The sequence below is a fragment of the Cyanistes caeruleus genome, chromosome 10 (assembly GCF_971803275.1).
Source record: "Cyanistes caeruleus chromosome 10, bCyaCae1.hap1.1, whole genome shotgun sequence".
Taxonomy (NCBI): Eukaryota; Metazoa; Chordata; class Aves; order Passeriformes; family Paridae; genus Cyanistes; species Cyanistes caeruleus.
Genome location: NC_141710.1, coordinates 23,652,866 through 23,672,984, shown reverse-complemented (window position 1 = coordinate 23,672,984; position 20,119 = coordinate 23,652,866). Strand labels below are relative to the sequence as shown.

Below are 20,119 nucleotides of genomic sequence, written 5' to 3'. Positions count from 1 at the left end.
TTGCCTTTTTTTGGCAATTTATACCTCCTTGGAAGGGAGGGGAGTGACATTAATATTTCATGTGGTTGGGAGAGGAAATGCCTGGCAGTCCCAGGGGAAGAGTCACAGCACCTGTGCTGAGCTCACCCAGGTTTTTTGGCAGGAATGATCTGATTGCTCATCATGAATGGAACAGAAAACAATTCTGACACGAAGCAAGAGAAGCCTGGCTCAGGAGGTGCCATAGCTGCAATCAGAGAAGGTTGCAGTGAGCTGGAGAAGGTAACAGAAATAGCTTGTGTGTTAAAAGAAATGTGAGGGGGTACAAGATCAGTACCAAAAATTAAAACAAATTAATTCTTCCTCCTTTTATTTTTGCTGTTGTTTCCATCTTTCCATTTACTGTGTTTCCTTTGCAAAGCAAGGAAGGGACAGGAGTTTAGGAGAGTCTGGTTCAGGTCAGTCTTGCTGATAAAGCAATTTGGGTTTCCCTGATCAATCTGTTTAATTAACTAAAAATGCAGAATTGAAGAAGTTGTTGGATATTTTTGCATTTTTCTGCAGCTGGCTGCAGGAGACTTTTCTCAGACTGTTGGCTGCAGGTTGGGGGTGTCCAGCCTGGAGAAGAGAAAGTTCTGGGGAGATTTAATTGGGGCCTTCCAAGACCTAGAGGGAGCCTGAAAGAGCTGGAGAGGGACCTTGGAATGCCAGGACAAGGGGAAATGCATTTAAACTAAAGTGGGAGAAACTTAGATGGGATCTTGGGAAGGAATCCCTCCCTCTGAGGCAATCCCAGGGGAGGGGCTGGGATGGAATTCCCAGAGCAGCTCTGGATGTTCTTGGATCCCTGGCAGTGCCCAAGGCCAGCTTGGATCAGCCTGGCATAGTGGAAGGTGTCCCTGCCCATGGCAGGGGTGGGGCTGGATGAGCTTTAAAGTCCTTCCATCCCAAAGCATTCCACGATTCCAACCCAAAGATAACCTGGTTATGGAGCCAGCAGTGTCTGGGGGCTAAAGCACCTTCCCAGCTGCCGATCAGAACAGGAATTTGACATCTTATCCCTGTTTCTTCTTGCTTATCCCTTAGCTGAGAGGTGATGGGAACAAACAGCAGGAGCATCCCCAAACCCTGGGAGTGGGACCCTTTGGGAGTGGGACACTTTGGGAGTGGGGTTGGGACACTTTGGGAGTGGGACACTTTGGGAGTGGCACTTTCATAACCATTCTTGGCTTTGTGGCTTATCCTGAGCCAACAGAAGCAGCAAGAAATTGTTACTTCAGGGCCAGCATTTGGTGCCAGCTCCGAGAAAAGCAGGATGGCTGTGGCAGGTATTAAACATCCCCAATAAATCCTGGAGGAGGATCCCAGGGTAACAATGCCTGCTTGCCAAATCTGTTTGCAGAGTGCACAAAGCAATGAGGAAAGCATTGCAACAGCACAAAGGTTTTCTGACAGATCCACCACAGGCTGCTGCGTCAGCAGAGCTGTGTGCTGGTGCTTTTCTTCCAGCCCCAAACTGGGATTGAGCCAGGCGCTGCATCCATGGGGATTGGGATGCTGTGGCTGTAGGATAACCCCCCAGCCGAGGCCCCCAGGGAGCCAGTTGTGCTGTTTGGAACCCATTTATTTTCCCTCATTTCCTTGGAGATGTGTGTGGGGAGCAGTGATTCATCCAGGCCCTCTTCCCAGTCCCGTGGGATGTGTTTCTTTCCCATTTCCTGGAAGCATTTGCTGTTTAGGGAAGGTTGCTTGGCCACGAGGAGCTGCTGGACACCATCCACAGCCACTATCAGGCATTTTCTGCTGGGTGGAACTCCCTGAAAATCCCAGCCCTTCAGCCTTGTAGGGAAATCACTTTTCCAGGGGAGCACACAGGGTGTGAGGCTGGCTCTGGGAAATATTCCCAGGGAAGAAAGGCTGGGAATGTGCTGACAGCAGCACTGCTCTTTCAGGTGTCAGTGTAAGAAGCTTATAAAAAGCTCCTTCTTGCTTGGTGAGCAGAAAGTGCAGGAAAACGGGCTGGGAATGTGTGGACTAGAAGCTGAAATGATGTTGGGACAGCTCGGGCTGGAGGCAGGAATGCTAAACAAATTCTAGACAAAAAAATGATATAAAGCTGATGAATTATGACCAATTTGCAGCGTGACTTTGGTGAAGTGACTTTGGAAAAGAAGGGTCTGGACTGCTGAGGATGCAGATTTGGGAGCCCTGGCTATGAGAGCTGTGATCTGGATTTTGGTTGTGGCACCATCCCTCCTGCCCAGCACCACCAGAGCAGGGCTCAGATGTGCCTCGTCCCACCCCTTATCTCCAGCACATCTGCTGGCTCCAATTCCCTGCAAGAATCAGATTTTAAGGAGTTAGAAAAGCCCTCATCAGTTGTTTCCCCTCTTTTGGTGGGGATGTAAACTCAGAGAAGCCAAGCAAAACACCCCAGTGGTCACCAGGGCTCGGACAGAGCCCGAGGGGTGCATTCCCAAGGGAAAGAGGAGTCCGTTCCCCAGCAGGCTGGGTGGAAATTGGATCCAGGGAATTCAGCTGCAGATCCTGGAGCCAAGGCCTGCCCCAAAGCACTTCTTGTTGGAGTGGAACATAAGAAGTGTGAGTTCATAGTTTGCCAGCAAACTCGAACAAGGAAGCAAACACTCCAGCTGCAGGATGGGATGTTCTTACTTGGCATGGCTCTCTAAAGCAGGATTTTTATCTGTTCCCTTTCCTGAGTTCAGTTTTCTCTCCCCATTTTCCATTCCCTATCACTTTCCAGAGCCTTGCCCTTGGCACTTGTTGTCAGATGTCAGATATTTGAACTTGGAGTTGCATTTTCTATGAATGCTTTGTGGTTGTGGAGCTCAAATTTCCAGAAAAAAAAAGAAAAAAAAAAAGGCAGCTGTATTTGCCTTCCAGATAAGAGAAAATATAAACTTTATTTATTTTCTCTTCAATTTCTTCTAATCTGACTTCATCTTCTGGTTACCATGCAGAGAGTGATGGAGTCCCCATCCCTGGAAGTGTTTAAAAATCCTGAGGATGTGGTGTAGTGCTGGGTTAACAGCTGGACTGATGGTCCTGGAGGTTTTTTCCAGCTTCAGGGATTCTGGGATGATTCTAAAAGGACAAAGAAGTTGTGGTTCAAAAGGGTTTCAGCTCCTCTGAGTGTTACCAAAACAGCTTCCACAGTAGATGTCCATGGCCAGGTCAGCATGGAGGGATTTCCTTCCCCATCCAAGGAGAAATTGGTTTATATGTGCAATAACAGTCATTTAAATATTAATATCATTGGGAATGTTATTCCCAATGGGAGCAGGGAGAGGTAAAATCCCATGTGGCCTTCCCATATCTCTGGGATCCATTCCTTGTGCTGGTAGTAAGGGGTGGGTGGAATTCAGGATTTGCCTAAATGGAAGAGGTAAATACAGAAAGAAACCAAGTTGTGAGGGAAAGGTTCTTCAAGCACAGCACAATTTCCACTAAAACAATCTGAGAGCTTGCTTTACTCATTTCCTTCTGCTCCAATAAGGTTATTTTCAAAGAATTTTGTTCTTTTCCTCCTTTTCAAGGAACATGTGGAGCCCAGGACCAGCTCTGAGGATTTGTCCTGCCTCGTGGGAAGAAGGTGAGTCCTGGAGGTCCCCTAAGAAATGACAAAATTTTCCAAAATTTTCCAATCTGGAATGACCTTTCCTTGAAACTCTGGCCTAGGGAAAATTCCCTTCACATTTCCTGAGTGGGGATGAGCTGGCTGTGGTGCCAGGAAAGGTGAGGGGAATGTTTCACTCACCTGTAGGACTTGTATTTATTCACTTGTCATTTATGGGGAACAAGGTGAACCCACTTGTTTCCTTCTCTCAGGCCATGAATAATATTGAGGAAATTGTTTGCACTTAGAAACCACAAGACGGGGAGCTCAGGGATATAAAAATGCAAAGAATTGTAATCTGTGAGTGAAACTGGGAAATCAAGTGTTGAGCAAGGTGCTTCTAAAGGAAATTATATATTTTCAGAATTAGATCACAATGTTTTTTTTCTGTGCAAAATAATTTCTCATTCACTCTTTGAAAGAAATAAAAAAGAAAATTGCATTTCATCTCCCTCTCCAGCCCTTTAACAAATACTTAGGCAGAACTTCTTATCCTCTAATTTGAATTATCAGTTTGTGAAATGGTTTTTCCTCCCTTCTCCAGCTTGTTTCCAGTTCTTTGCCTATAAGGAAATAATTATTCTCCCCCTTTCCCACCCTTTTCTCCTTTCCTTGAGCTTTTTGTAATTTTTTTCCCCATGGTATCACTTTCTTGGGTTATGAAGCAAAGTCCCATACTCTGAGACAGAGCTGGGTGTGTGGAGATGACTCAGGATTATTGGAATAATCGTGATTTTTCATTTTTGGTTTTATTTTAAACGATCTCAACCCAATGAGAATATTTAACATAACCACGTCAACTACAAAGACAGAATTTAATCGAATTTCCTTAGATCCAAGGCCTGGGAGAGCTGGTGAGAAGGAATTCCACAGAGGGGAGGAATTAATTTGAAAGTGAGGGATCAGGTGTACCAGCAAAGGAATTAAAGTTCAGGGAACAACGGGACCACTGAACCAAGCTGTTTGCTTGGAAAGTTCTCTGGGCTGCAGCAGAGAGAAGGAAAGAAATCCACCCCACCTTAGCCAGGTCTTGGAAAGTCTCCAGCAAAGTTCAGCCCCTGGAGGGCAGAGGAAATGCCTGAGGAGGAACTGCTGGATGTGCAGAAAATGCTCAGCCTCGGGCAGGGGGAAATCAGGAGCCTGACAGGAGATCTGCCTTTGGAATGAAGGAGCAGAGGGAGAGAACTCAGAGCTGAGAGGGGACAGCAGGAGGCTGGAATGAGGAGGTGCTGCCGGATCCTTGGAGTGCCAGGTGCTGGGAGCAGCCCTGGCTTTGGGAACAGGATGATTTCTGTGCTTACAGGGGGATGGATGTACAAGGGGATGCTGCAGCCCTGCCACGGAGCCAGGGGGAAGCAGTTCCCTGTCCCATCCATTTCTGGCTTCCATCACTCCCGTTCCCAGAGGATGAGGAGCCCTGGTGACAATGAGCTCTCTTGGCCTTCAGCCAGAGGAGGGAAGCAGAGCCCTTGTCCAGGGTGGGAACTTCCTTCATTCCCAGGGCACTGAGGCTGGGTGGCACCAACCTCCAGCACCTGATTCAGGATCAAAGCTTCCTCCTGAAATTCCAGGGTTAGCCATGAAATCCTTCATGTCCATCCCGCTGGATGAAACAGGAGAGTTTTATGAAGTTTAAATGTTTTGAGAATGCATCTTTTCAAAGATGATCTCTCCAAGAAATGCTTTGCTTCAGTGGCTCCCAGGCAGCCGTAGTTGTTCAGTATTTCCACCAAATCACCTGGGGATTTTTAAAACTTAGCACTGTTAAGATCCACCAGGAATTTGTGTATCCTGAGGAAAACAGGGACAAAGTTGTGCATGGAGCCAGGTTCAAGTGTTACCTAGAAATTCAGTTCTAGTCCCCACAGCCTGAAGCTCTGAAATCCCAGAATCCCAGACTGGTTTGGGTGGGAAGGGACCGTAAAATCACCTCATACCACACCTTCCACTGAACCAGGCTGCTCCAGGCCCTGGCCAGCCTGGCCTGGAACATCCAAAAAGTCCTCCTGAAAGTCCTGGCTTGGCTGAGAAGCTGCACATCATTAATGTGCAAAACACTCTCCTGGGAGGTGATTTCACTCCATTACCTGAGCTGGCTGTTGGAGAAGGAGCCTTGGGAAGAGCTGTGAATTTCAGGAAGGATGCAGAACAACATTTAACAGTGTGGAACAAGGAGCCACAAACACACCCCGCTCAGTGCTCGTGTGACTCAGCAGAGGCAGGAGCTGTTTGCTTTGGCACAGGGTCCCTCCCAGCCACAGGAGCTTCCTCAGGCCAGGATCTTTGCTCTCAGAGAGATTTATGGGGCAGAAAAGCTTCCTCAGCCTCTTCCCAGCACTTTGAAGAAATCACATTTGAAGAAATCACACTCATCTTGGGATGCTGCAGAAACTCCCAATAATATTTGAGTGAGACAGAGGTTTGTAATCACCCATTCCTCAGCACGTGGAGTGATTAAAAACTGTTTGTGTGCCTGTATCACTGTATGTGATCTGTATGACAGATCCTTCATCCCTTGGGAGGAAACCATGAGATTTTTCCTTCAGAAGATGGACAATGGGGAAATGATGGTGGAGTCAGTTTAACCATGTGAAATACAGCTCCTGCTTCGTTGCAGTGTTGAAGCACCTTCCCAAAGCCAGCAATAACGCTGAGGAGCTGAACCCTGAAACTCATCCTCGTTTCCTGGGAATATTTACTGTCCTGAGTGCTCCCTGCACCTGATGGATGCGGGCAGTGCAAGGAGGGGAGGCCACAGGCAGAAGGATTTTATGGCCCCTATAAAGTCCTGTACACAGCTTTTCCTCCATCTGCTGCTGTTAAACACAGCATTTGGGATCATGTGGCACTTCAAGTGCTCTGATTTATGGGGAGGCAGCATCTGTAGTAAACATGCTAAAGCCTGAGTTTTAGAGCAATCCACTGTATTTATCTTGGACATAAACACTTCCCTGGCTGAACCCACAGGAAGATCACAGCCACGAGCCTCAGGCACAGCAAGGTCATAGCCAAGGTGTGAAGGTGGAAGTGATGGGGGAGAAAGGCAAATATTGGGAATTAACAAGGGAAAAACTTGTCTTTTTCACCTGTTAAATATTCTGGATACATGGCTGTAATTTCTTACACTCTGATAATTACTCTGATGTTACACAGAACAAGAGAAATACAAACCCAGGCTCGATTTAGCTTTGCTTTCCAAAGTTATCCATTCTAGCTGTGGATAGAAATGGTCTCCCTGGAATTAGGAAACTCCAAGTGGCTCTGCGAAGTCAATTATCTTTGAGCTCCCTCAAGTGGCAATAAAATCTTGGAATTTATTACTGGAATCCTCAAGTTTGTCACTGGAATCCTCGTGTTTTTTACAAACCCCCTTGAGTTTGTCACTAAATCCTCGAGTTTGTCACTGGAATCCTCAAGTTTGATACAGAAACCCTCAAGTTTTTTACAAAACCCCTTGAGTTTGTCACTAAATCCTCGAGTTTTTTACAAAAGCCCTTGAGTTTGTCACTGTAACTCTCAGATTTTTTACAAAAACACCAGTTTGTCACTGAAATCCTTGAGTTTGTCACTGAAACTCTCCAATCTGTTGCACAACTGCTTTTCCACCGAAGCCTTGTAATTTAAGACCATGTTTTTCACAGGCACTGTAGTAAACTGAGATGCTCGGGTTTCAAGGAATCTAAACCAGTTCAGAGCACTTGAACATGATTCATTTAATAACACATTTCTCTTTTGGCAGGTCTCTGAAAAGACATGTACCAAGTGCAATGAAGCGTTTCACATCCAAGAGGGGTTTGCAGCTGATTCACAACACGATACCTGCATGTTTTGAGGAGTTGTTTTGACTTTCTTTTACGGTTCCTTAGCAAATTCATGACAGAGCAGCTGGAATGTCTTGTTCAGCATCTGGTAAAACTCAGCCCTTTGCTTTCTACACCTTGAAAAGGGAAATAAACGGTTACATTTCCCTGGATGCTTATTGTGGGCTGGTGGCAGCCTGGCCTGCAAACACACATTTACATTTACACTTACACTTACATTTACTCTTACATTCCCATTTACATTTACTCTTACATGTACTCTTACATTTACATTTACATTTACTCTTACACTTCCATTTACACTTCCATTTACAATTACGCTTACATTTACACTTCCATTTACACTTACATTTACTCTTACACTTAGGTTTGCATTTACAGTTTCTATATTTATTTGATATTCCTGTTTCCCAGGGCCCCCCGCCAGGCCTCAGGGGGCGCTGCCATGGCAACGGGGTCACGTGCCGGGGGGGTCGCCACGCGGGGAGGGTCACGTGTCTGATGATCACGTGTGGGGAGGGTCACGTGTGGATGATCACGTGTGGCGGGTCACGTGGCGGGCGCTCACGTGAGGCGGGCGCGATGGCGGAGGAGGAGCGGGCGCTGCTGGGCTCCGATGGCGGCGATGGCGGCGGCTCCCCGGGCCCTCCCCGCGCCCTGCCTGCCGCCTGCGACCCCCGCCGCCTCCCGCACCGCCTGCTCGTCCTGGCCCTCATGTGCTTCCTGGGATTCGGTGCGGGCCGGGGGGCTGCGTGAGTGGGGTTTGGGGTGTGGGTGGCGGGCCAGAGCCCTGAGCCGTTCCCTTCTCCCCGCAGGCAGCTACTTCTGCTACGATAACCCGGCCGCTCTGCAGACACAGGTTCAGCGGGTGAGTTCTGCCGGGGGGCTGGGAAATGCAGGACACTGATGGAATACCCGGGGCAGAGCGGGAGGTGGGAAATGGGCAGGAATTGTTCCCTGGGCACAGCGGGGCCGGAGGAGCTGCGGCTGCCCCGGGATCCCTGGCAGTGCCCAGGGCCATTTGGAGCAACCCGGGATAGTGGAAGGTGGGCTCGGAACTGTTATAGATAAAAAATATATTGTTGGGTTTTTGCAAATATTAAAATGAATGTTATATGTATAAGGTTAGAAAACTTCGTTATATTAATATAGTTCATTCTATTTCTGTTATTGGTGAAACTTAGAAATAGTAGTATAATATACATATATGTTGAGCTATGGCATAGTATTAAAACAAAACTACTTTTGTTTGTATAACCCAAAGACTGAAAAAGATAATTAGAGACCTCCCTGCATTCTCAGATTATCTTATCCAGATGAGGACAGCAGTGACCAGAGCTTTGGGGGAGGAATTTATTGCATTTCTGTTATCAGGGAATGTAAAACTCGGTGGATCCAAGAAGATTGATTTATTGGGAAGGGGGCGAGTCAAAAACTAAACAAAGAAACATCCAAAACTTAAGAAGAATGTTTGAATATGTATGAGAATTTATGGATATGTAGTAAGGTTCTGTTTTTAAGGGACAATCCTTTGTTAGTGAGGTGAATGCAGAGACACCCAGCCATATCTATAAACTTTATTTTTATCTCCTAATTGTCTTTCTATTAAACTTCTAAATTCTATAAAAGATATGTGAACCTCGTTTTTCACAGGAACAAAATGGACTTTAAGGCCCTTCCACCCTAACCCATCTGTGAATTACAGAAAATACACTTTGTTTCTAGGTGGTTCTTCCTGAATACTCTGTGTCCCTGCAGCTAGCTCAGGAATAATGACTTTTTACAATTGTCCCATGTTCTGTAGGACATGAAGGTGAACACAGCCCAGTTCATGGCACTCTATGCCTGGTACTCCTGGCCCAATGTGGTGCTGTGCTTCTTCGGAGGTTTCCTGATAGACAGAGTCTTTGGGATCCGGTGAGTGCCATCTTTGTGTCCCTCTTGTGCAAGGAATGATGAGCTAGAACTGCAGGTGAAGTTGAAACTTTATATTTTAAAGCTTTTCAAGGTTATAATAAACCTTTTCATTATTTTTTTCCCCCATGCAGTTTAGGATTTTTTAACAATATAGATGAGCTTCTATTCCTTTATAATTTAAATAAAGTTATTTATGATTTTAAATAAATTTCAAAACCACCACCTTGTGCTACCTGTTTTCTATGGGAGTTGTTGAGCTGCATAATTTATTACAGAGACCTTTTAATTACCCATCCACCTTCCCTTGTTTCCCTGCTGCAGGTCTAAAATAGTGCTTTGTAGGAAAAATAAAAAAAGGATTCTGATTGTGCTTGAAATGCATATTATTCTTTATTTATTCTTAATTTATTTTAATTATTAATTCTTATACTATATTAATATATTATATTAATATATACAATATATAATATATTAATATATTATATTAATATATTAATTATTATTTCTTAAATTTAATTAAATTCTTAATTTATTTTCTTTCTAGGTTGGGCACTGTCATATTCAGCATCTTTGTGTGTGTTGGGCAGGTGAGTGCCAGGGAGGGAGTGAAGGCTGATCTGGGTCTGCAGTTTGTGTTTCACCTGAGACAGCTGAGAGCTGGAATGGGAGAAGCCTGGGTTGTACTGGGAAAGGGAACCTTGGAATGTGCCTGGAATTGTGGGAAGGATCCACCTTTTTTATGTGTTTGATGTGAAATTGGTTGAGGATGACACAGTCCCAGCTGGGCCAGGAGATGGAAACAGCAGAGGGAGCAAAAGCCAAAAGGAGCAGGACTGTGAAGTATTTCTGGGAAGGGAAAAAGCATTTTTGTTCCTGTTTTCAGGCAGTTCAGCTTTGTTCCATACCTGAAATGCACAATTTTCACTCTCCCTCGCTGCTGTTTGCAGGTGGTTTTTGCTCTGGGAGCGCTGTTCAACACCTTCTGGCTGATGGAAGTGGGCAGATTCATATTTGGGTGAGTGTGGAAGGTTTGTGCTCTTTGAGGTAAGGCCATCCAGTAACTACAAAAACTAACCCTAGAGAACTCTCTTAAAGAAGAGCTGCCACTTGGAATCAAAAGTGGTGGATTCTGAGACCTCTGAAGCTGAGGAATGCAAGATCTCCCCTTCTTTTCCGTGTGTAACTTAGAAAACAAAACCCAGGACTTTGCAGGTGCTGCTGAATCAAAAACTGGAGCCACCAATCATTCTTCAATCACCACACTTCCATTTTGAAATATTTGCTTTCTGTTGCCTTGTCTATATAAACATCCATTAAATCTGCCTGTGCACAGCCAGATTCCTCTGGAACTCTGCTCTTGCCCAACCTTTTATCTTTGCCTGCTGCATTGGAGATGTTCTGGTTGGTTGTGCAGGATCGGGGGCGAGTCCTTGGCGGTGGCCCAGAACACGTATGCAGTGAGCTGGTTCAAGGGCAAGGAGCTGAACCTGGTGTTTGGATTGCAGCTCAGCATGGCCAGAATTGTGAGTTTGCACAGCTGGGAATGGAGAGAGGAGCTGGGCTCCTCATTTCATAGCTCATTTTGGGGGTTTTTAACCAGTGCAGCTGCTCCCAGCTGGGGCTGGGGGATGTTCACCAGTGCTCAGCTGGTGGCAGCCTTGGGATTGCAGCCATGGGTCATTCTCTGGGGACAAAAGGAGGGGAAAATGGGATTTTTTTCCTGGTGCTTGTCAGCTGGGAATCCTGTTTGGCCAAATATGTTAAATTCAGCTCCGTTTCTGAGCTTGTGCATGTGGGTTTATTCATTTCTCATAAGTGAGAGCTCTCCCAGCCTTGTGTAAAATTTCAGTTTGTGATGTTGCAATGATTCATTTGTTACCAGCCCAGCAGGGAATCATTTCTGTCCTGCTTTAAGTTCCCTGGGTAGCATTTTAATGATAAACACTGGTGCCTGGTGTTCCCTGGAGCTGGGAAATGCTGGGATCTTCACATGGCTCTGCTGTGCCTAGGGGAGCACGGTGAACATGAATATCATGGGATGGATCTACTCCAGAGTTCAGGATCTCCTGGGCTCTGCTGGTCCCAGCACCCTCGGCCTGGCTCTGCTCATAGGTCAGTGATGGCTTGACTTGTGTCATCTGCGTGTGTGTTCATTATTAACCACTTAATAGCATTTATTGACCATGTAAAAACATTTATTAACCACTTAAAAGCATTTATTAACCACTTAAAAACAGCACAAATCTGTTTGAGCATAGGAAGAGCAATTCCAGCACCTCTTGTATCATATTCTCATTTTCTCTCGGATTACTGCAGCTCCTGAAGTGCTGTGGCATTTTTGGGGTTGCCAAATTCAAGTTTGTGTCTTGTGGAGATGAAATATTTCACATTCTCTGAGCAAAGGGCAGGCTTGAAAATTTTTCTGAGGCGTGTCCAAGCTTGCCTGTGGTTATCTGATTGTAGAAGTGAAATTTGAACAATTTTGGGGTGTGTTCCCTTCCCTCAGAGCCCTGGGCATGGAGATTTTGGTGTTGGGAATAAGGCCAGGCTTTGTTTCTGTTCCTGCAAGGTGCAGGTGAGGAGCTTGGCCATGCTGAGGGCAAGTGGTGGTGATGTTTTAAATAAAATAAATTAATGTACGTGTTTGTGCTCCAGGGCAGGTGTGTGCCACACGTGTCAGGCTTCAGTTTTACACCTGAACCTTGGAGCTGTGCAGCTCTTGGGCCTTAAAGCTGCTGGTGTACCTTGATGTGTCCAACAAAAACTCTGCTAATTGGGCTGAAAAATCAAATTACTGCTCGAGTTGTCAGCTGAGCACGTGGTGTTGCCTTCTTCAGGTGGAGTCACTTGTCTGTTCTCACTGAGCTGTGCTTTAATCCTGGCTTACCTGGACAGGAGAGCAGAGAAACTGCTTTGTAAGGAGCAGGGGAAAACAGGTGAGTGCTGGGGCTGAGCTGGAGCTGACCCTGCACTGGGCAGGTTTGCATTTCAGGTCATTCAGGGGCTGCTGCTCAACATCTCCACGGTTCTAATCATCATTTTTTGGTGCCATTGCCACTGGCTCTGGGTTTTCTTGGAGTTAATTTCCTTAAGGGATGCAGAACCATGGAGCTCTTCCCTGTCAGTGTGTGCTGGGTCGAGTTTTCCATGGGGGAGAACTCAGGCCAATTAAAAATAAACTCAATTTGAGATCCAGTGGAATCCCAGACTGGTTTGGGATGGAAGGGACCTTTGATCTCCAGGCAGGGGCAGGGATGTGCTTTAGGGGGGTTTGGGATCACCTGGGTGTTCTCCAGTGGGGATGAATCCCAGATTTGTTTATCCTGAGTGATTCCATGCTGTGTCTCACCCCTCTGCAGGAGAAGTGATCAAGCTGACGGATGTGAAGGATTTCTCCTTGTCCTTGTGGCTCATCTTTGTCATCTGTGTCTGTTACTACGCTGCAGTTTTCCCTTTCATTGGCCTGGGGAAGTAAGTGCCACTCACTCTTCCAGCAATTCCCTTGGAATCTGGCCAAGCTTTTAACCAAAATCCTTAAAAAACTCCACATTTATCAGCTGAGCTTTGTGGGAATTGCCACTCTGAGTTGTCAGAACTCAGGAGCCTGAGGAATGTTTGATTTCCTGATTAAAACTGGGTACAGGTTTAAAACATGGGGTGGAATTTGGTGTCCTGTAGGATTCCTTCCAAATTTACAACTCACTATTTGGGTTAAATTTTCATTATTAACTTTTTATGTTTTCCCCAAAATATAATTTGAATGATCCTTAAATTAAAATCTGTGGAGTCTGATAACAAGCTCCTAAATTAATTATAAATGAGAATCTGGGATATTTATGGCAAAGCTCTATTTAATTTTTCCATAAATGAGATTCTCATGTCTTTGTCTAACTTAATTTTGATTGCATGTCCTTCAAGTCTGCATTTTCCTAAATGGATTTTTTTCCTTCCCTCAGGGTTTTCTTTATTGAAAAATTCCGGTTTTCCCCTCAAGAAGCCAGTGCAATTAACAGGTATATTGGGGTTGATTTAATAAGGAACACTGCCAGGTTTTAGGATGTGTTTTTGGGCTCTGGGCAGGTGGGAAGATGTTTGGGATCTCCTGTGAGCTGCATTTAAGTGGAGAAATAATTTACAAGACCCAAGGAATAACTGGGAAATGTGAGTGTGTTTTTTATTAAAAACAGATGTTCCCACTGGAAAGAAAAAGCTCTGAAGGGTTTTATTTTAGTATTTAGTGATTCTTTGCTGAGTGATAAAAGTTTAATAACAGCAATTAAGGTTTAATAAATAAATAAAATAAAAGTTTAATAACAGCACTAAAGGAACTCAATTTTGGTCATTTGAGGATGAATTTGTGATGTGGCCAAACCCCAAAGCAATAAAACCCCACAAGAAAACCCCTGCTGGGCTCAGAGTCTGTCACTGTTTCCTTGGGTGCTGAGCACTTCCATGTCCTCAAACCTTTAGAAATTCTAAATTATTGGGATTTGGTGGGGGGGGGGGAATGTTTTTTCCTTTTGTCCTCAGAGTTAAGAGAGGCCTCTGTGAGTGTTAAATCTTTGATTTCCCTCTGGTGCAGCGTGGTGTACATCATCTCAGCCCCCATGTCCCCGGTGTTTGGGCTGCTGGTGGATAAAGTTGGCAAGAACATCATCTGGGTGCTGTGTGCTGTGGTGACCACGCTGGCCTCGCACATCCTGCTGGCCTTCACCTTCTGGAACCCCTGGATAGCCATGGTAACCTCATGTCCTGGGGTTTACACCTAAAGAGGATGTCAGATACTGATTTCAGAAATACAAAACAAGCACTGGGCTTGGCACTGAATTATTCTGTGTGTTGGGAGGTGGAAAAGATTCCTCGCTCCATTACTGAATTCCTGTGCCAGGTGCTCGCTTCTCTCCTAAAAATTCCTCTTGTAATTTATTTCTGAAGTCTCTTACTCAAACTACTCTCTTTTCTCCTAAAAATTGTTTAGTTTATTTCTAAATTTTATTTCTATTACTCAAACTGCTCTCTTTTTCTCCTAAAAATTCTTCTTTTAGTTTATTTCTTAAGCTTATTACTATTACTCAAACTGCTCTCTTTTTCTCCTAAAAATTCTTCTTTCAGTTTATTTCTTAAGCTTATTACTATTACTCAGACTGCCTCTGATGTGCTGAATTGAACCTTAGTAAAAACTTGCATTATTGAGAGCAGATTTGAGGAAATATTTCAGGAAATATTTCCTATTTGGAGCTGAGGGTTATGATGCTCACCCATGGGGCAGGGATTAAAAACTTTGCTTTTCAAGCATTTTTCTAGTGAGGTGCAGCTCTGAGGGGTGTTCAGTCAAAACACAAAATTTATTTTGGGGGTCACTCCAGTTCCAAGTGTGGATATTTATGTAGAATTTCCTTGCACAAAGTGTTTCTTGAGCTCCTTTTGGGGAAAGGGAGGGTCAATACCTGAATTTTTGGGGTGTGCCTGTGCTGTAACCCTGTTTGTTGTCCCGTGTCCCAGTGCCTGCTGGGTGTGGCCTATTCCCTGCTGGCCTGTGCCCTGTGGCCCATGGTGGCCTTTGTGGTCCCTGAGCACCAGCTGGGAACTGCCTATGGCTTGTGAGTATTTCCATGGATTTGTGCCAGGCCAGAGCTCCAGCAGGAGCTGGGGTTGGGCTGGGATTGTCCCAGGTGACTGGGGACAAGGGATGGAGGGACAGGACCCAGGGAATGGCAGGGCTGGATCTTGGGAAGGAATTCCTGGCTGGGAGGGGCTGGATGGATTCCAGTGCAGGAAGCCTGTGGGAGAGCTGGAGAGGGACCTTGGCCAAGGGGGAATGGTTTGAACTAAAGGAGAAGAGATTGACTTGGGACATTGGGAAGGGATTGCTCCCTGTGAGGCTGAGGAGTGGCTGGGATGGGATTCCCAGAGCATCCTTGGCAGTGCCAGGAATGGACACTGGGGCTGGGGGCAGCCTGGGGCAGTGGGAGGTGTCCCTGCCTTGGGGCTGGGTGAGCTTTACGGTCCCTCCCGTCCCAAACCATTCCCTGACTCCTGACACTCTTGAGCCACTGAACCTGAGCACATCCAACCCATTCCTGGTGCCCAGCTCCTCCAGGTCTGGAGCAGGAATCCCTGCCTGCTTTGGGGATGGGATTTGGGCAGAGCCTGAGGCTGGGGACAGGCACAGGCACAGGAACTTCTGCGAAACAACTGAGCCCTGACTCTGCCATGTCTCAAAACATGGGGAATGAGCATCTCTCATGAGCTCCAGTGGCACTGGGGAGTTTTTCCTGAGCAAAACTAAATCCATTTTGCTGAGAGAAGAACTGAGTGGTGTTCCTGCTGTGTCCCAGCATGCAGTCCATCCAGAACCTGGGCCTGGCAGTGATTGCCATAGCAGCTGGAATGATCCTGGACACCAGGGGATACCTGTTCCTCGAGGTCTTCTTCAGTGCCTGTGTTTGCTGTGAGTGTGGGACGCCCTGGGAATGGCTTCAGGAAGCTTCATTGGGCTTTTGGGGTTCATATTTCCTGGAAAACAGAAACAATTCCTCTTCTAGAGGTGTCAGCTGGGGCAGTGCTGGGTTGAACTCACAGCCAGTGGAGTGCTTGGGGTTTGCCTGAGGTGTGAAGAGTTTCAGTGTTTAAAAAAGGGAGTGAAAGTAGACAAATAATGCTTTTCAAGTATAAATTTCAAGTTTAAAATTAAGATCATTTCTGAATGACCACATGCTGTGAGCACAGGGAGATTTCCAAAAGCAGAAAACCCCTCTGAGTTACCATGAAAATCTTGGTTGTGGGTTCAAGCTGTTCATTTCTTGTCCCTTTCTTTTTGCAGTGTCACTGATAGCTGTGGTGCTGCTGTACTTTGTGAATCACCTCACAGGTGAGTCTTTGCAGCTTCTCTTTACCTCAATTTCTACTTCTGTAAAATCACTCTTCTGATTTCTCAGTGCTCTGAGAACTCCTGGGGGGAGCTTTGATACCAAAGGCAAAAATAATCCCCGTTTTAAAGGTCTCAGAGTGCACATTGCTGCTGTTACAGGTGGTGATCTCAACTGGTCTGCAAAGAAAAGGGCAAAACTGCAAAAAGCAGCTGCTTCTGAGTAAGTACAGAGCCAGGAAATGTCAGAGTCCTCGGGAAATGTTTGTCCTGGAGGGATTAAGGAGATCATTTCACCAGTCTGATTTATATTGGATTTATTTTCTTACCAGTCTGGTTTAGGATTTCATATCCCTACCTCCTGTGAATCAATATTTGAGGTAGCTTTATCCAGCTGTTCTTTCCTGGCACTTTTCCTCTCTGTTTTCCTTTATTTCAGTGGCCTCACAGCTGAAATGGGGTAGAAAATGAGGTGGTTTGAGTGGAAATCACAGCACTGCTGGGAAAGCCCAGTTTGGGGTCACACCTGTCACAAATCCTCCTGCTAACACAAGTTTTTATTTTCAGTAAGAAAATGGGCCAGGACTTTTCAATAAAATGGGATTCAGTTCCTTTAAAAGGAAATGGAGCACTTGAGGTGGCAGGAATGGTTGGGATGGAGAAATTTTGACTGTTGATGGAATAGTTTGGATTGGGAGAGACCCTAAAGTTCACCCAGTTCCCAACCCTGCAGGGACAGCTCCATTGACCAGGCTGGTTCATCCAATTAAAATACAGTTAATTATTCTTAATTTAACATTCTTGTGTAAAGAAATAAATCCATGTTATGGCAAACCACAGCTTTCAAAACCACACCTGCAGAATTCCAGCTGCTGCAGTGTGAAGAACATGGAATTTTTCCTTTGGAATGCTCTGTTCTGACCTAACCCAGCTCAGCTGCTCCCTCACACTTTGGAGGGATTTAAATTTTCCTTTAGTTCCCTTTAGTTTTGTTGGAATTCTTAATTTTTTAATAGGTAATTACATCTCACCTGCAGATGTTCATCACACACCTTAGATATATAATTTTTATAAAATATATTAAAATATTTTTTATAATTTTTAAAATAATATTTATATTTATAATAGGTTTGATCCAGGTAGGTAATTTCTAATATTTCTTACAAATGGATTTATGGATTCCTGTAAAACTGGGCTGTGTCCATGTGGTGCTACTTCAATTAATCCCAAAAAACCTAAGGAAATGAATCCCAAAAAACCTAAGGCACCTGTGAGCAAAGTATCCAGTGACTTGTGGGGTTTAATATGTTTTTTTCTTGTTTTTTCCATACATTAATCTTGAGGAAAGCTGAACGAAACCAAATCCACATTTAATTGTGATGAGTCTCCTTGAGCCAAAAGGATTTTTAATCCAATTTTTTTAATACAGACACCCCAAACCTCAGAATTCTGTGTCCAGTCAGAGCTGCCCCTCACCCATGTGTAACAATTCCAGGGATTCCCTGGGATTTGGGATGCCCCAGCCCCATGTTTGTTCCCTGGAACAATTCCTGGGATTCTGTAGGATTTAGGATGCCCTGTCCCAATATTTGTTCCTGTCCCAATTCCAGGGATTCTGTGGGATTTGGGATGCCCCAGCCCTTGTTCCCTGTCCCAATTCCATGGGTTCTGTGGGATTTGGGATGCCCTGCCTGCAGTAACTGTCCCAATTCCAGGGGTTCTGTGGGATTTGGGATGCCCTGCCTGCAGTAACTGTCCCAATTCCATGGATTCTGAGGGATTTGGGATGCCCTGCCTGCAGTAACTGTCCGGTTTGTTTCAGAAAGGAGAGCTGAGTGAGTGGCAGAGCTGCAGTCCCTGCCCTTCCCTGGAGGATCCGCTCACCGGGGCCTTCCAGCGCTGCCTCAGCTCCTGCTTTTTGTTTAAACAATTCCAAAATCCCTTGGTTTGGCTGAGGGCCCTGGCTGAGCTCTGCCACCCCACAAACCCCCAGAGCTCCCAGGTGCAGCTTTCTGTTCTCAGCCAGAGCTCTCCCAGCTCTGTGTCACTGTCCTCGTGCAAAAACCACTTTGGAAATGTGTTTACAGCTTTGGGTTTCCTTTCATCACTGCAAAAAGAGCCACAGATGCTCCAATGGACTTTTTTTTTTTAATAGGTTTCTGAATTCTGAGGCTGCTGAGCAGTCTTTTATTGCCTTCTCGATTCTCTTTGTATTGTAATGTTTGTTTTAAGGGATGAAAGTTTGTTTAAGAGATTGAAAATTGTTCCAGAAGCTCCCCTGAGCACTTTGTAATCTGGGAAAAGCCAAAAGGTTTCTCTTTCTACGGAAATCTTGGAATGAAATAAAAGGAACCTGCAGAAATCAGCCTCTCTCTTTCTTTACACTGAATTATTGATCCCTGCACATCTGTCAGGGTGGTTCACCCGATGCCTCAAAACATTTCCTAGGTATTAAAACAACAACAACGATATTAAAATACTAAATAATGCTGAAACAACAACCATTCCCTGCTTGGCAGGGTTTTCCCTCAGGGCAAACATCTTTTGCCACTTTTCTTTTGCAGAGCAGAAGAGCAGGAGAGGCTCAGAAGGCAGAACGAAGATGATTTGACAAAATTGCTGCCAAAAGCTGATGCCTTTAGTTTCAGGAATAAATACCTGTCCAAACTTGGAGCTCAGGTATCACTAACAGGGGTTCATGGACAATTAAAAACCAGAATAACGAGGGGCTTATTAGAATTTGGCTGTTTTTAACAGCCAGCAACTCCACCTCTGAGTGAAATCCCTGGGATTTGTTCTCAGAAAGAAATCTCCCAGTAATTAAAAACCTAATGAAGGAAAGGAATCAAAGGCTGGCCCAGCTCAGAGGTTGAGGAATGTCTTGATTTTATTTTTTCTTGCAGCTCCCAGCTCATTACTCCTCCTGTTTCTCCACCCTGGCCCACAGAAGTGTGCTGAAATAGCAGCTTGGCCCTGTGAGCAGCAGGAATACACTGAATTTCCTGGGACACAGAGCCCAGCCCCAGCAGATGCTCCGTGCTTTGCTGCAAGCCTAGCTCCTAGATTTAAAATACTGCCTAAAACTCCTCCTTGCTGGGCAGTCCAGGGATCCTGCTGGAATTGTGGCTCTGCTGGAAGCTCTGGGTGCCTGCTGCTGCCTCCTGGCTCGAGTTCTCCGTGAGTAGCTGAGGCAGGGCCAGGGTTTGATCTCTGGCTGTGAAACGGGAAAATTCCATCCTGGAATTGCTGGGATGAGCCTGGATGGAGGTGGGGCTTTCCCAGCCTCTCCTCCTGGACACCTTCATTGCTCTCTTTCCTTTTTCTGGGAGAAAAAGGTGAGGAAGAGCTCCCAAGGGAATATTTCAGAGCAATCTCCAATTCCAGACATGCTCACCCTGGAATTTCTCCCAGCTCAGGAACAGCAATAACCTCTCCAAGCCTGAATAATGTGAAAAGTGGTTCATTTTTAAGAGTTAGTGCCTAAAAAACTATAAAAAGAATTAAAGCAAGAACTGAATTTTGCTTGCAGAGGGCAAAGCCTTGAATTCCATGGTGGAACTCCTCATTTTCCCATCGCTTGATGGGAGGCTCCGTGCTGAGCAGGGAGTTCCCAGAGCTCCTGCAGAGTCAATTTTGCTTTGGTTAATTACCCCTAGAGGTAATTGGGTAAATTCTCCCTGAACTGAGCTGATCTTGCTTTAAAGGGCAGGTTTGTGGAGCCCCAGGAATATTCCTGGGATGGCTCCAGGGAATAGGGAAAGCTCAGGAGCCTTTGGAGTGTCCTTGGCAGCAGAGAGAGGAGTTTGTTAGAATAAAGATGTTGCATTTGATGTAGAACATCCTTAATATTTTTAATTTCAGCAGAACTCACACTATTAAAGTTGGTTTTAAAGGAGA

General features: G+C 45.4%; 1 protein-coding gene and 2 long non-coding RNA genes across 8 annotated transcripts in view; 2 read left to right on the top strand and 1 right to left on the bottom strand.

Moving 5' to 3' along the window:
• LOC147651384 (uncharacterized) overlaps positions 1 to 7,440 on the top strand; it is an 18,426-nt gene extending 10,986 nt beyond the window's left edge. For all 3 annotated transcript variants that reach the window (XR_015274505.1, XR_015274503.1, XR_015274504.1), the window contains 3 exons: positions 143 to 261; positions 3,537 to 3,592; positions 7,356 to 7,440. This is a non-coding gene — a long non-coding RNA (uncharacterized LOC147651384). The remainder of the gene's footprint in view (positions 1 to 142; positions 262 to 3,536; positions 3,593 to 7,355) is intronic.
• Positions 2,885 to 10,345, bottom strand: LOC111933283 (uncharacterized). Of its 2 annotated transcripts, none has more exons than XR_015274501.1 (3): positions 10,260 to 10,345; positions 7,436 to 7,553; positions 2,885 to 3,084 (listed from the first exon to the last, which is right to left on the bottom strand). It is a non-coding gene; the product is annotated as an uncharacterized LOC111933283 (long non-coding RNA). The 2 variants fall into 2 exon arrangements; XR_015274502.1 differs by lacking the exons at positions 2,885 to 3,084; positions 10,260 to 10,345 and adding exons at positions 4,350 to 6,999; positions 7,787 to 7,916 and having other exon boundaries at positions 7,084 to 7,553.
• Positions 7,902 to 20,119, top strand: MFSD1 (major facilitator superfamily domain containing 1). 3 transcript variants are annotated; one of them, XM_023932759.2, is made up of 17 exons: positions 7,902 to 8,170; positions 8,253 to 8,305; positions 9,242 to 9,354; positions 9,899 to 9,941; positions 10,302 to 10,369; positions 10,769 to 10,877; positions 11,364 to 11,466; positions 12,192 to 12,290; positions 12,714 to 12,825; positions 13,311 to 13,367; positions 13,937 to 14,093; positions 14,857 to 14,954; positions 15,693 to 15,805; positions 16,178 to 16,225; positions 16,385 to 16,445; positions 18,787 to 18,901; positions 19,126 to 20,119. In XM_023932759.2, exons 1-17 carry the CDS (start codon positions 7,939 to 7,941, stop codon positions 19,183 to 19,185), a joined length of 1,641 nt encoding a protein of 546 aa, XP_023788527.2. In that variant the 5' UTR covers positions 7,902 to 7,938; the 3' UTR covers positions 19,186 to 20,119. The 3 variants fall into 3 exon arrangements, with proteins under 3 accessions (XP_023788527.2, XP_023788529.2, XP_023788530.2); XM_023932761.2 differs by lacking the exons at positions 18,787 to 18,901; positions 19,126 to 20,119 and adding an exon at positions 18,045 to 18,584 and having other exon boundaries at positions 7,909 to 8,170; XM_023932762.2 differs by lacking the exons at positions 18,787 to 18,901; positions 19,126 to 20,119 and adding an exon at positions 16,555 to 16,635 and having other exon boundaries at positions 7,948 to 8,170.

Bases quoted from the DNA above. Each gene is read 5' to 3' on its own strand.
- MFSD1 (XM_023932759.2), top strand. From the start codon at position 7,939: ATGATCACGTGTGGGGAGGGTCACGTGTGGATGATCACGTGTGGCGGG. The intron at 16,226-16,384 runs GTGAGTCTTTGC...CTGCTGTTACAG, and splicing joins CTTTGTGAATCACCTCACAG to GTGGTGATCTCAACTGGTCT. The intron at 18,902-19,125 runs GTATCACTAACA...TTTTTCTTGCAG, and splicing joins TGTCCAAACTTGGAGCTCAG to CTCCCAGCTCATTACTCCTC.